Raw genomic sequence first — 14,783 nt, forward strand, 5'->3', positions numbered from 1 at the left:
CTAGATAACTTGGAAATTCCTAGCCTTGGTGACTGGGAGGGTAGAGGTGCCCCTCATAGATGGAGTATGGTTCAGACGTTGGGGGGCACAGCCGTATGCAGTAAGGCCACCCAGGGCTGAGCCAACAGGCAGTTCTGGAGAAACAGGCTGGGATATAAAATTCTTTCCTAGAAAAAGCGCCACCCTCCACCCCCTGCGTGCCACCCAGCAAGGATGGAGGAATGCTCTTGTGATGCAGGGACTCAGAGCACAGGCCTGTGCCCAGGGACCCTGGACTTGCTCTCCCCAGAGGTGCCCCAAGGCTTGCCTGGAGCACCCTTGGCAGAGCTGAAAAGGTTTCACAACCCTCAACCCTTCCAGCCTGCTTCCTCCCCCCTCACCTTTTGACCAAAAAGAAGCCTTGGGTCTGTCTCAAAACCCTGGACAGAAAAGCAAACAAAGCCCAGGCCCAGCAATCAGGCAGATTCCACATACACACATTTATTTGCCATGTGACCTTGGGCAAATTACTCAGCTTCCCTGAGCCTGTCTTTGCTGCAGTAAAATGGAGATTAAAGTACCTACCTCACAGGGTTGTTGGGAAGATTATGAGAAAACATAAGTAAAACTCTGAGCCCTGTGGCTGACACTGGGGAGATACTTCATTACTGTCAGCTCCCTTCCCTTCTAGGCGGCACACAGATAAACGTGTACACCCACACAGGCACACAGACAGTGTCAGAGTCACAGTCACCCCAGGCAAACAAAACAACACAGAAATATCTGGGCATGTTTCAGCCCTCTCCCCGAGGGAGGTAAGTGCCCAAGCCAATGTCCTGTTACTACTTTTGATACATAGACACACCCCCAGGGTGTCCCAAAACTCAGTGCCTCCAATACCCAAATCCAGATTTCTGCCTTTGAGCCTCTCAGGTTCAAGTCCTTTCTGGGCCCCTGAGTGATTATACTTCCTTTTCCCCCCACCCTCAGTTCTGCCCACCATGGCTCTATCCTCCAACATCCCCCACCCGGAACCTCCCCCTGCCATCCCACCAGATCGTTCCTCTCACCCCTTGCTGTTCTGGCTGCTGGAGTTCTCTCTGAGGTCGTGGCTTTAAGGAACTGAGACAGGGCAGAATCCCCTCCCAGACCCTTCACACACATCCCAGGCCCTCCCATCAGCCAGCTAATCCCAGGACAAGTCATGAAGAATGGGCCCAACAGCTGGAAGGGGTGGGGCCCACCTGTGGCAGCTGTGAACTGGGTTTGTGGGGATGCAGCCAGGGCCCCAGGGGAAGGGAGTATCACTGCAGGGCAAGAAAGCCTTCGGCACAGGCAGCAAGAAATAAAGGTATTAGGAAGGCCAAGCAGCTGAATGTCATTGTGCTGAGTTGACCTAGATTTAGGCTGCGGTTTGGGGGGCACATTTTCTGAGGTCTGGCTTCTCCTCGAGCTGCTGAGGCACTGCTGGGGCTCAAGATACTCCTGCTGCTGTCAATCCCAACTGCTTCTGCACACCAGCTGCCCAGCCCACTCCTCCAGCACCCTGCCTTTCTTGCAGCTGCTGGGCCAGCCCTGCAGCCAAGTTTGGGGGGCCCAGTAGCTGCTTATCAGCCTACGGGCCAGGCACTGGTGAACATGAGCCCTCAATCTAGTGCCAGCTGTGAGGTTTTACTCAAAGTTCTGGCCGGAGACAGGCTGGCTGTGGCATCCTGGAAGGGGTGGAGAGTATGAGGCCAGGATCCTAGGGGCTCCCAGTTCTATTTACATGGGCTTCAAAATTTTCATGCAGGGGGCAAGTTTGGAAAGCAAGGCAGATTTAATTACATTGGACAGGTCATCCCATTTACCCTAAAGTTGAAGAGAGTAGGGGTGCCCTGCTTGTCATTTTCAGCTTTGAAAACTGGTGCTGCAAAAAGTGTGGGTTCTGGAATGAATTGGGCCTTAGTTCTAGTTTCAGGTCTGACACACAGGCACTTAGGCTGTCCAAATCCATTTTATCATCTGTAGAACAAATTGACATTTAATAATAGCTAGCTTTTACTGATCACTTACTATGTCTCAGGCCATGAAATCGTTACCATTATTATCCATATCTTGCAAATAAGCTAGCTAGTGACAGAAACCATTATCTACCCTCTCCTTCTTCCTTGCTGACCCGTGTAGGTAAATCTTAACTACCCTAAGTCCATCATAGGAATCCTTGCCAGTGATTGATCTAGTAATGGAAATATGACATAATTCTGGTCAGTGAGATGTAACGGGAAATTCAACCAACTTTCCTCTCTTCACCTTTGGATGTTAGGTGCAAATGTGCTGTCTGGAGCTGCTGCAGCTATTTTGCAGCTCTGAGGGCAGTAGCCGATAAACTGAGAGCAGCAGAGCAGAAAGCTAAAAGAATGTTGATGCCTGATATTCATCTTAAACAGCCAACATTGAAACCAAAGCTATGTTATCTCTGGACATCTTATGTAAGAGAAAATGTTTCTTCATATCTATTCCTGCTGTAGGTTGATCACATCACTGTGCTTTGACACAAGAAAGAAAAAATCCAACTAAGGGCATCAACTTGCCAGGGTTTCATGCTAGTCAGTGAAAGAGCAGCAATTAGCATTCTGTGGTGAGCATGAAATGGGGTAATATACATCGACCTTGTTCACTCCTGTGGGCTCCCCAAAGTCACTGTCCCTACCCGCAAAATAATTTGTAGGCTGGTGGCTAGAATATTTGCATAATATTTGCATAAATAAAAGAATTCTTGTCCACTATTTTCCTTCATAGGAGAGACATCACTTCCCAAAAGGCCCCCACTGGGCTAAGGTGAAGATGATTGGTGACATGATAGCAGGTGCCCTAACATGTTGTCCACTTTCCCTCAAGAACTGGCACTCATGTGCACCTTTCCGAGCCCCAAGGACCTTTAGGGTTCCTCCCAGGCTGTGGGCCCTGCTGTACCATTCAGTGTCCCATGGAGTTGGCTGTCCCCCACTTCCATGTAGGTGTCAAGGAGCACTGGACTGAGGGTGACAACTCACCACCAGAGGCTGGTGTCTTCAGGTCCTATAAAATGACTCAATGTCCCTGTTTGTTAGCTCTGCAAATCAGAAGTGTGAGAGGTAAAAACGAATGGGAAGAAATCTCTCATGTGGCTCAGAAGGCAACAGGCAGAAGCAGGTACTTTTAAACTCTGCCATACTCAACCTATAAATTTTATGAACCGCAGCTGTTTTGTGTAACAACAACAAAAAAAAACCCCACAAAACTATAAATTTTAAATAGGCATTTAAAACCTTAGGACTGCCTTTTGGACTTCTAGAGAAAGTTAACTATGCAAAGCTGATTTACTACGAGGTTTACAACAGCAAAAAATTAAGAACCCAAATGTTCCTCATGAAGGGTTGAGCAAATATACTATAATACATCCTTACAATTGAATACTATGCAGTCAGTAACATCAATGAGGCAAACTAAACATGGAATGGTGTTACAGTATATTAGGTTTAAAAAAATAGGTAATAAAGTAGGATATATGGTCTCATTTTAATTAAAAAATGTGTCTGTATAAAGGCACAGAAAAAGGTTGAGAGGTGCAGTTATATTAAGGCATTAAAAGTGATTATTTTGAAGCATTAGAATTTTGGTTGATTTAAACTTCTTTTCTGCTTGTTTCCAATTTTCATAAGACATAAGGAATGTTAATGTGTATAACATGTACCCCTCAAAAAAGAGCAGTAAAGTTTAAAGAGAAAAGGCAGGGCCCAGCAGACATCTCCTTCAGTACTGGATGGCCCCGGACGTGTTGGTAACAAGGTGGTAGACTCCGTGTGTTCTACCCTGTTCCTGCTGTGACAGCTGCATGGCATGAAGAGCAAAGACTCTCTATTCCCATGATTCCTTGAAGGCACTTGGAGTCTTCTTCACAGTGAGTCTGACCACCCTCTTAGTTTAGGCTAAGAGGTGGCAGATATCCAGCAGCAGCAGGAACCCCAGGCAGACGATGGCTGGGATGCAGGTGCTTAGTGACTCTTTCAGAGACACCAAGGTGAAGATAGCCCCTGGAATGGAAAGTGAGGGCCCTGAGGCTCCCTGGGAGAACCGGGGAGATCCAGGAGCTCAGGGTTCCCCAGCCTGGGCTGACCCATCCAACCTAAGCTCTCCCATTAACCACCTCCCCGCCACACACACACACACAGCCACCTAAAACTAGCTGCACTCATCTCTCTGGCCTCCCAGAGCAAGCAGGACCAGGAATTAGAAGGGTCTTGAATGAATGTAGCTCCTCTTAAAGGACAAGAAAGAAACAGAAACAATCCAGCAAAATAGGGCAGGGGCTAAGGTGGGCAGATTGGGATTGGGGACAAATTCTTCCTGATTCTTCTCCTTTCTTAATCCTACACCTACTGGAGGGAAGGAAGCCCAGAGATTGGTGAGGAAGATGTTGGAAAGATGTGAAAATGAGGGAAGCTCCAGAGATGGAAAGAAAGCCTGGGGGGCGGGGTGGTAGTGGTAGCAGCCATGGTGACACAGGCCAGGGGACATAGAAGAGCCTGAAGATATCTGGCCTTTGAAGCAGCAGCTGTCTTTGTACATCAGCAGTTGCTGTGGGCAGAGCAAGGAGGGGGCCTCTAGAGGGAAATTCTCTGCCTTCTTGTTTGAGGGCCCCAGCTTCCCTGCTCTCCACACCAACCTGCCAGACACTTAAATCAAGAGGCAGCTGCTGCTCCATCGCCCCTCCCAGGAGTGGCATGTGGAGGGAGGAGCAGGGGCCCTGAGGTTACAGAACATCTTCACAATGGAATACTATGCAGCCATTAGAATTGAGGAGGTACAAGGTATATGTGACAAGGAATAGTGGCATAGTATATTAAGTTTAAAAAGCACCTGTCCTACTCTGAAGACTATGGAAACTGCAGTGGAGCAAGAAGTGCTCCCGATCCCAGAGGAAAAAGAGGTGTGGCATCCGTAAGGGGGAACGGCCAGGTCTCTCCACCATCCTCCCCCAGAAGACCCCATTTCCTCAGGCCAGCTGGCCCCCTTACCCATCATGAGCAGGGTCAAGAAAAAGTTACTGATCTCTTGCAGCATCGGTGGGCCCGTGACCAGCAGCAACCCAGCCAGCAGTTCCAGCCAGCCCACAGCTGTTTGGTAGCTCACTGGATCTGGCTGGTAGCCGAACGCCTTCAACGGGAACACCTCGGCAAACTGCACGAACAGGGCTTTCTAGGGGCGGCAGGGAATGCCTATCAGCCACGCTCCCCAAGGATGCGCTGCCCAGGCACTCTACAGGGGTATTCTGAGCCTCAACCCTCAACTCCCTGGACAGAGGAACTACTGCTCTTCTACGTTGGATGCAGGCCTAAGATCCGCCTGGAGAGAAGAGGGCTGCCCTGCGGGGCTGAGATGTGTAGTCAGGAAACAGGCTCTATGCTCCCGGTGAGAAGAGCAGAGATTGACTAATGTTCTCACCAGGCCTCTCAACAGATGGCAACCCAGCCCCAAATCCCAGGAGAGGGAACTGGGCTTGGCTCCCTAGTGCCAAGGCCTGGGGAACTCCACAGCTTCTTTCTTTGTGTGCAGCCTGGTTTCTGTTCAGGCTGCTATGCACGGAGTATTTCAAGGTGGGGCAGAGGGAGGAAGAGCTCATTAAACAGATTGCACCTTGAATCTACCCGGCTGGATCCTGGATCCCACTGCAGCAGACACAAGGGCAGGGTTAATGGGGCTCAAAGTGACTCTTCTGGCTCAGTCAGGCTCTCCCCTGGGCCAAATGACAACATCCCCCTGACCTCAGGGCTATTTTTCCTGCCCCCCCTCTTCAGCTCTGCAGCAGAAGCTCTAACCTGTCTGGCTCTGGGGATGGACCTCGCCAAGTAACCCACCACCCTAAGCCTGGAGCAGAGGTGAGTATCCAGGCCCTGGAAAGGGAGGCGAGCAGAGGTCCCCAAGTCTGGCTTCTTTGAGGGTCTGGGGGACTGGTGGGCAGGACATGAATGCCTTCCCTTGAGTGTGGAACTAGACAGGAGGCTGACAGGCAACTCTCAGGCTTCATGAAAACGACGCGAGTTAAGACTCTTGAGTTAGAGTAGTTTGTGTCCTGCTTCCGGACTAGCAGTGCAACCTTGAGCAGATACACTTCACCTTCAGGGCAGGTTTCCTACCCTGCAAAGCCAAGATGACTAAACCCCTGCCTGGAGAACCTCCCAAGAACTGAAGCAATAGAAGGATGAGGGGAAGAGGGTGAGGAGGGGGCTCAGTCACTTTTCCTCTGCACCCTCCTCCCACCGGGTCCCCTAGCGCTCCGCCTCCGGCTCTAAATTTGCCGGTTCTGTCCCCTCCCCTCCGGCCTAGGGAAGCTCCAGAGGACTCGAGGAACTCCCCACGCCTCAGTCGAGGTGTGCAGGCGCGTCCCCCAGCTCCAGCTGAGCCTCGCAGCCCGAAGGCAGGCAGGGCCGTGCTGGGGCCGGGCCGGGCACACGCCGCCGCGGGCCCGCCGCCCACGCCGCGCCGCTCACCATCTGCTCCGACACCGGAGCCGAGAGCTGCTCCGAGAGCTTGGCCGCCCCCGTGAGCGCGAAGAAGCCGCCCAGCAGGACGCGCAGAGCCGAGAGCAGGAGCGCCATGGCCGCGCTCGCCCTGCGGGACGTCCCAGGCTCGGCCCCGCCGAAAACCCGCCCCTGCCTCCGGTTCATTTCCTCCTCCCCGGGCCGGCCGGAACTCCCGCGCCAGAGCGTCCTCTCCCGCGCCCGCCAGGGGGTCGCCGCCCAGCTCGGCCCGCGCCTGCTGCACGCGGCGAGAGCGTTGGGCGCGCATCCCCCTCGCACAGGTGGGGACGGAGACCACTGGCCGACTGACTGAACCGGCGCCTTGGAATGCATTTCCCCAGCCCATACGGAGTGGAGGCAAACTCCCGTGGGTACCTGGATGTGGCTCGGTTACAGTCAAAAGACCCCGGGCTTGGTTCTTGCCTGTGTCACACAAGCTGAGAGATCTGAGCTGTCGCCCAACCCCAGTGGGCCTCAGTGTCTGCATCTGTATATGGGGATAAGGCCTTAACAGTTCTCCCGAATTAGTGAAAGGCCCAGCACAAAGCTTGCACACGTAAGACCTTAGAAATTTATAAACTAGTAAATTGATAAAATTAGAAGCAATAAATCAATAACCATAATTGTTAAGTAACTTATTCCTTTCTATCTCTGCTTAAAATTATCTTTTCCCTCTAATTTCTCTCAGCTAAAATTGAAATATGAAAGGTGTTTGAAAATTCAGATACTTGCAGCCACGAGAAGAGAGGTTTTGGGTTTTCACTAACAAAACCTAAGGGCCACTCCTGGCCCATCTGCTCTTACCTGGAAATCTGTCTAGGGCTGGGATGGGCAAACTATGGGCCAAATTTAGCCAGTTCTGGTTTGTCCCCACTCTCCCCCAGCCCCCAAGCTAATAATGTTTACTTTGGATAACAAAAATATTTTTAAAGCAGTTTGCATCACACATGAAAATTATATGAAATTCTTATTTCAGTGTTCACAAATAAAAGTTTTATTGAAACACGGCCACACCCATTTGCATATTGTCTATGGCTGCTTCTGCACTGCAACTGCAGACTTGCGTAGTTGTGACAATATGGCCGGCGAAGCCTAAAATATTTGCTATCTGGCCCTTTATGAAAAAGTTTGCCAAGCCCTGGTCTACTGAGCCACAGAGGCCCAAGCAAGTCTCAAATTCCCCTGCTGCTTCCATTTCTTGTTAGCCAAGCTGCTTAGATCTTGCTTTTCCACCACTTTTTATTCACAACCTTGCTGGGGTAGGTGGCTGGTTGGCTGAAGACTGAAATGTCCCATGTGCTTCTAAAGCCACGCTGTTTCAACATCCAGGTTGTGCTATTAGATTAAAAACTAGGTGGGCCTTTCATTACCTGCAATCTTTGTCACTAGTCCAAATCTATGGATTGATATAATAACTAAATTCTCTATCCTGGATTATTAAAAGTATATATAATTATGTATAAATGCATAATTATTAAATTCCTCAATAAAAAGGAAAAACTTAAAACATTATTTAATCACTGAAAACACAAATCCACAGTAGGAAATTATATTTTAGGAAATTTATACAAAACTTAACACAAAATTATTGACTTTGATGATAAGCAATATGCATGTTGCTATTCTTTCTCCTTCACTAATTTTTCTATCCTTGGAACTAAAGATGTGATTGCAAGTCTTATGACAGGGCCAGAAACCAATAGATTTCTTTGTTTTGATTCAATCAAAGCTGAAAAGGCAGCATCACATAAATAAACAGTTGAAAAAGGCAATAAAAATCTCATCGCCTTTTCATGGAGTTCTGGGTAGCTTGTCCTTGCATTTATCCAAAACTGAGTTACAGACATTGATCTAAACACTGATTGCAATCCTAAATCTGAAGATAACCGTGTTAGTTTTTCTTCTTCAAACTTGGTGAGATTATTATTTTGGTGATTCATGAAAGGATTAATTATCCAGAAATTTCCTGAACGCAAGTCGTCTTCTGGTGGAAAACAGTCATCAAACATTTGGGAAAGTCCTTCCAGGTGTTCAAAAATAATATTTGTGATGCTTCTCATATTTAAGTCTGATGAGTTTGAGAATTCAGCAAATGAAGGAAACATGTCATAATCATCCTCTTGTGTGCGCTTCAACCACATTTTTAACTTTTTCTTAAATATATCGATTTTATTATGCAAATTGAAGAAAGTAGTCAAAGTTCCTTGGAGACTTAAATTTAATTCATTTATAAGTGAAAATATATCTGATAAGTAGGCCAGCTTTGCAACCCATTCTTGATCATGAAAATACTTGGCCAAATCTGAATGCATTTGATTTAAAAATATTTCAATTTCATGTCGTAATTCAAATAATCTTGTTAAAATTCTCCCTCTTGATATCCAACGTACTTCAGCATGAAGTGGTAAATTCACATGCTCAGACCTCATCTCTTCACACAAAATTGTTAACATACGTGAATTCAATGCATTGCTCTTTATAAAACTTAAAATTTGTGCTGACTGCAAAAGAATTTTATGTAAGCACGGAGTCAACTTTTCAGCTGCTAAATGTTCCCGGTGAATAAAACAATGTGTAAATGCCACTGTATTCAAGGCAACTTCTCGAATTTTTGCCCTTAAACCAAAATACCTGCCAGTCATGCTTACAGCCCCATCGGTACAGAGACCAACACAATGTTTCCAATTCAGAGATTTACTATCAATATATTTATTTATTAGTTCAAATATTTCAAAACCAGATATTTCAGAAGGCATTTCAATGCAAAATAATAATTCTTCTTTTATATCACCACAATCATAATCAATGAACCGAATATAGCACAAAAGAAGAGTGATATTTGACATTTCTGATGACTCATCTATCTGAAGAGCAAACCACTTTGACTCTCTGACCTTTTGAATTAGCTGATCTTCAATGTCTGCAGATAATTCATCAATCCTGTGTCCAATCGTATTATTAGAAAGGGGAATGGTTTTCATTTTGTCTCCAGCACTTGAATCCAAAACTTCTGAACACATTTCTATTAAATATGGTTTAATTAATTCTTCAGCAACAGAAAATGGCTTCTTGCTGGCAGCAATTTGGAAAGCAATTAAATAAGAAGCTTTCACAAGTGACTTTTCAACCAGTAAACACTTCTTTAAAGAACTATTTTGACATTCCATTTCAAGAGATTTTTGTTCAAAAAAATCGACTGGTTTGTTTTCTAATTCTGAATGTTTTGTCTTCAAATGATGGGAAAGATTTGCCGGCTTCATGTTTTCACTGGATAAGATCTCTCCACAAATGACACACTGTGGCCTTGGTGAACTTTCTTTTGATCCAGGACAGATAATAAAACCAACTTTTAAATATTCCACATCATAAGTCTGGAAAAAACCTATTCTTCTTTTCTTTGCAGGTGGAGAATCAAGTTCTGCATCATTTTTCTCAACAGGCAGAGGTAAATCTGAATGAAATATTTGAATAACTGTTATTTTCAAGAATAAATAAGCAATGTTCTTTAGGTTTTTCTCCATACATTTAAAACTCATATTTTGTTACTATTTATATTTATCAAAAAAAAAAATACTGATTAAAGTTGAAACACAAACCATAATACTTCTATGATGCCACTGAAAACTGAATCTCTCTTTGCCCAAAGCTTAGTCACTGACTATAACAAAACTGTGGGCTGTAGTACATGTACAGGTAATCCCAAGTATACAATAGATTACTGGAATTTGGGGTAAAGTTCACAGAATACATCAAATTAAGACTGAATTACTTTCAAGAGTTCAGGAGAAAAAAGAAAACAAATGTAAAAAGTAAACATTTGATGAATCTAGATGAATGGTATATTGGTGTTCACTTTACTATATTTTCGACCTTTCTGAATTTTGAAATTTTTCAGCATTGAAGTTGCAGAAAAATATAAAGGGTAATTATTAATTTTAGTAGTGTCTGTGAGGTTGTGGAGAAATGGATCCCCTCAAGCACTGCTGCCTGGAACATAAATTGATGCAGCTTTTCAGGAGAGGCAATTTAGCAACGGTATCAAAAGCCTTAAAAATCTATGATAGTCTGGGCGTGGTGCCTCATGCCTATAATCCTGGCACTCTAGGAGGCAAAGGCAGGAGGATCGTTTGAGCTCAGGAGTTCGAGACCAGCCTGAGCAAGAGCAAAACCCCATCTCTACTAAAAATAGAAAGAAATTAGCTGGACAACTAAAAATATATAGAAAAAGTTAGCCAGGCATGGTGGTACATGCCTGTAGTCCCAGCTACTCGGGAGGCTGAGGCAGAAGGATTGGTTAAGCCCAGGAGTTTGAGGTTTCTGTGAGCTAAGCTGACACCATGGCACTCTAGCCTGGGCAACAGTGTAAGACACTGTCTCCAAAAAAACAAAAAAATCTAAGATAGCCTTTCTATCAGTAATTCTACTGCTTAGTATTCACCCTAAGGATATAATCAGACAGGTGGACAAAGATCTGTTAACACACCTATAACCCCAGTACTTTGGGAGGCTGAGACCAGAAGATCAATTGAGGCCAGGAGTTCAAGACCGACCTGGGCAACATAGCAAGACCTCATCTCTCTAAAAAATATAAAACTTAGCCAGGTGGGGTGATGCACACCTGTAGTCCCAGCTGTGGCAAGAGGATCACTTAAGCCCAGAAGTTCAAGGCTGCAGTGAGCTATGCTGGAGTGCACTACTGCACTCCAATATGTGCAGACAGCAAGAGCCTGTCTCTAAAAAAATTTAAAGAAAAAGAAACAAAAAAGAACTGAGGTTAAATCAGTAATGCTTTTAATTAAATCTGTATCTTAGTAATTACACAGATTATCTATACATTTAAAAAACAGCAGTGCACATATATAGGAGATGCTTGTCTACATATAATGTTTTATATACATATGGATTCAATTTAATAGTAATTAGTGTTAATAATTATGAAAGGAATAAATTAGGTATTCAAAGTATGTGATCCAAGATAATGTTTTCACATCCAAAAAATTGTCAATTATTTTCTTTTCCTTTCTTAAAAAACAAAAACAAATCAACCAGAAAATAAATTGTGAATGAGAAAGCACAGGACACATACCTGTCTGACATTCCTTGTGTTGTGTATGTGGTTTGCAAGAGGTGGCCTTGGTCTGGGTGACAGGTTTGCACAATACGGCTTTGTTCTTTAAAAGCCTAAAAGGCTGGGAAGACTGGAAAGATAGAAGTTTCATGGCATTTGCTGGTGGTCTTTCCTAGTTAAAAACAAATTCAGAAACCAAAAAGAGATTTCTTTTAGTACCATACCACTTACTATAATTGCTATCAATTTAAAGGTGATATATATCCAGTGAAATAAATTCCTCTGAAAGAGTGGTTGAATAAATATATCACTTTGGAAAATATACATTAATTTCTAATTCTCCCAGTCAGTATCAGTTCCATTTGTTGATTTAGAAAAAATATTCTGCCTACAATAAGATCAAAACAATGAAAACAATCCTTGCTGATTACAACATATGGCCCCTTATAAAAATTAGACCTGACCTTAGAACATATGCAAAAATATATGCTATATCAATTAAGGACCTCAACATGAACAAAAAAATCCAAAACTTTAAAAATCACTGTAGAACTTTTAAATGATCAGAGCACAAAGAAAGTAATCTTAAATAGAACACAAAAGAGTAAAAACAAAGTAGAAAATACTGATACATTTGATTACCTCAAAACTTAAAACTTGTGTAAACAAAGGTCTTTATAAAACAAAGTCATAGGCTGGTCCAAAGGTAGTGAGTTATCTCACTTGATTGTTCACATTCAGTTACAGATTGAACTCCTTGTTCTATTACTTTCTCCCCTCCTCACTACTGCACTTGACTAGTCTTAAAAAAAAAAAAAGTTACAGCATAAACAGCAGAGTGAATATATTTAAAACATGTTTATTCACTCAAATATTTACTGAGTCTTTACTACAAGCTAGACACTGTTCTAAGCCCTTGGGGATAAGACAGAAAACAAGACAAAGTCCTACTCTTACTGGACTTACATTTTAGAGGGAGACACAGAACATAAACAAGTAAAACAAACATATAATTAATAATTCCAGGTAGTAAACTAAAGTAAGGGAGGGCAGCATGATGGCATGGAGAAGGGATAATTCTGGAATAAACATCTCAGCAGAGATCTTCCACACTGTTCAAAAGAGTAAGCTGTGCAAAAAGCTAAGGTCAGAAGAGTCCAGGCAGAGACTGTAAGTGCAAACACCCTGAAGTGGGAGAAAGCCTGGCATGCTTTAGGAACATCAACAAGAACAAGGCTGAAACAGAGTAAGCAGGGGAGAATGGAGAGGTAGGCAGACGCCAAATTGTGTAGCATCTGGAAGGTCTTAGTTAAAAAACAAAATTAGGACGGTATTTTAAATGTGATCGGCAGCCACTGGAGTCGTTGAATTTACTTTTAAAGTAATACATACACTCATTGCAAAATTCAAAAGGTATAAAAGTGTAAACATGAATAACTTCCAATCTATCCAGGCTCAACCTTGAACACAACCACTGTTCCCAGTCCCACTTTACCCTTGGGGGATACATCCCAAGACTCCCAGTGGATGCCTGACACCATGGATAGTACGAAAACCTACACGTACTACGTTTTTCCTATACATACATACTTACAAAGTTTAATTTATAAATTAGCCACAGTTAGTGATTAACAATAACAAAATAGAACAATTGTAACAAAATACTACAACAAAAGTTTATGAATGTGGTCTCTCTCAAAATATCCTATTGTACTGTACTTACCCTTCTTTCTTATGATCTGTTGATCTGATAACTGAGATGGCTACCAAGAAACTAACGGGTGGGTAGTATATACAGCGTAGATATGCTGGACAAAGATGATTCACATCCCAGGTGGGATGGTTTGAGATTTCATCATGTTACTCTGAATGGTGTACAATTTAAAACTTAAGAATTGCTTATTTCTGGAATTTTCCATTAAATAATTTTGGACCATGGTTGACTATGGGTAACTAAAACCTTGGAAAGTGAAACCATGGAAAATGGGGGACTACCGTACATTCTTCTAGAGATGGTCTATGCTACTGAATAAGTTGTTTCTGACTACAAATGGTAGCCTATTATTAGCAAATTTAGCACCTTGCTCCTGTCACTTAGCAAGCTATCTTGTAGATATAGTTACATAACTTTGTATGTAGCTACCTAATAACAGCTGCCTAATAACAGCTTGCATAGTATTCCACACATTGTAAGTAATCTGAAGAGTCCCTGATGATAAACATTTAGGATGTTATAAATCTCTTGCTATTATAAACAATGCTGCAATGACTATCTTTACACATAAATTAATTCTACATGTGCTAGTATAGCCATAGAATAAAGTCTTAGAAGTATTGTTGGTGGGTCACAAAAGGTATACAATTTTAATTCTGCTGCTACTACTAATTTGCTCTCCATATAAATTATATCAAATTATGTGACCATTAGCAGTATATATGTGAGCCTCTTCTTTTTCTTTTTGAGACAGAGTCTCACTTTCTTGCCCCAGCTAGAGTGCCGTGGCATCAGCCTCGCTCACAGCAACCTCAAACTCCTGGGCTCAAGTGATCCTTCTGCCTCAGCCTCCAGGTAGCTGGGACTACAGGCACACAACACCATGCCCGGCTAATTTCTTTCTATTTTTATTAGAGACAGGGTCTCGCTCTTGCTCAAGCTGATCTCGAACTCCTAAGCTCAAGCAATCCTCCCGGCTCAGCCTCCCAGAGTGCTAGGATTACAGGTGTGAGCCACCACACCTGGCCTGTGACCTTCTTCTGACATCCCAGTCAACAGAATATTACTGACCTTTTTGCTATTTCTCAGTAAGTGAAAAATTATCTCACTGTAGTGCAGTCAGGTATTTTTCCTGTGAAAGCATTATTTTTATTTCTTTTTCTGTGAACTCTCTATTCATATCCTTTGCCCTATTTTCCTTTATCTTTCAAAAAAAATTCTATGCATATTTTTGAATGGGCACTGTGACATAAAATTGAAAGATTCAAATAATAAACAATGAAAAAAAATTTTTCCCTCTTAAGATTCTCCCCCAGTCATTCAGTTCTCCTCAGAAGCAACCACTATTACCCATTGGTTGCCTTCCAGGGATATTCTATACATGTGAAAGCGTGTGTGTATGTGTGTGTGTGTTTAAAGCACAAATGCCAGAATGCTATACATTGTTTTGTGTCTTCTTTTTTGTTCTGATATATAAGAC

The 14,783-nt window shown here is 43.5% G+C and overlaps 2 protein-coding genes and 1 long non-coding RNA gene across 7 annotated transcripts in view; 1 reads left to right on the plus strand and 2 right to left on the minus strand.

Moving 5' to 3' along the window:
* Window positions 1-3,459: 3,459 nt before the first annotated feature.
* Window positions 3,460-6,660, minus strand: TMEM35B (transmembrane protein 35B). Its single transcript, XM_012765284.2, has 3 exons — window positions 6,492-6,660; window positions 5,019-5,199; window positions 3,460-4,034 (listed from the first exon to the last, which is right to left on the minus strand). The coding sequence occupies exons 1-3, from the start codon at window positions 6,597-6,599 to the stop codon at window positions 3,925-3,927; spliced, it is 399 nt and encodes a 132-aa protein (XP_012620738.2). The 5' UTR covers window positions 6,600-6,660; the 3' UTR covers window positions 3,460-3,924.
* A 236-nt stretch (window positions 6,661-6,896) lies between these two features.
* The window catches only part of LOC105871765 (uncharacterized), a 52,294-nt gene continuing 44,407 nt past the window's right edge, over window positions 6,897-14,783 (plus strand). For both annotated transcript variants that reach the window (XR_012914224.1, XR_001154316.3), the window contains exons 1-2: window positions 6,897-7,077; window positions 9,925-9,966. This is a non-coding gene — a long non-coding RNA (uncharacterized LOC105871765). The remainder of the gene's footprint in view (window positions 7,078-9,924; window positions 9,967-14,783) is intronic.
* ZMYM6 (zinc finger MYM-type containing 6) overlaps window positions 7,476-14,783 on the minus strand; it is a 35,906-nt gene continuing 28,598 nt past the window's right edge. For all 4 annotated transcript variants that reach the window (XM_012765278.3, XM_012765274.2, XM_012765273.2 and 1 more), the window contains 2 exons: window positions 11,608-11,761; window positions 7,476-9,972 (listed from right to left, as the gene is read on the minus strand). In XM_012765278.3, the coding sequence (XP_012620732.1) occupies window positions 8,141-9,972; window positions 11,608-11,761 (1,986 nt within the window). In that variant the 3' untranslated portion in view covers window positions 7,476-8,140. The remainder of the gene's footprint in view (window positions 9,973-11,607; window positions 11,762-14,783) is intronic.

The sequence above is a fragment of the Microcebus murinus genome, chromosome 2, assembly GCF_040939455.1.
Source record: "Microcebus murinus isolate Inina chromosome 2, M.murinus_Inina_mat1.0, whole genome shotgun sequence".
NCBI lineage: Eukaryota > Metazoa > Chordata > Mammalia > Primates > Cheirogaleidae > Microcebus > Microcebus murinus.

Coding starts and splice junctions, on each gene's coding strand:
- TMEM35B (XM_012765284.2), bottom strand. CDS start 6,599: ATGGCGCTCCTGCTCTCGGCTCTGCGCGTCCTGCTGGGCGGCTTCTTC. Junction 5,200..6,491: donor CTCCGGTGTCGGAGCAGATG/GTGAGCGGCGCG, acceptor TGCCGCCCCTAG/AAAGCCCTGTTCGTGCAGTT. Junction 4,035..5,018: donor CTTGACCCTGCTCATGATGG/GTAAGGGGGCCA, acceptor TTTCCATTCCAG/GGGCTATCTTCACCTTGGTG.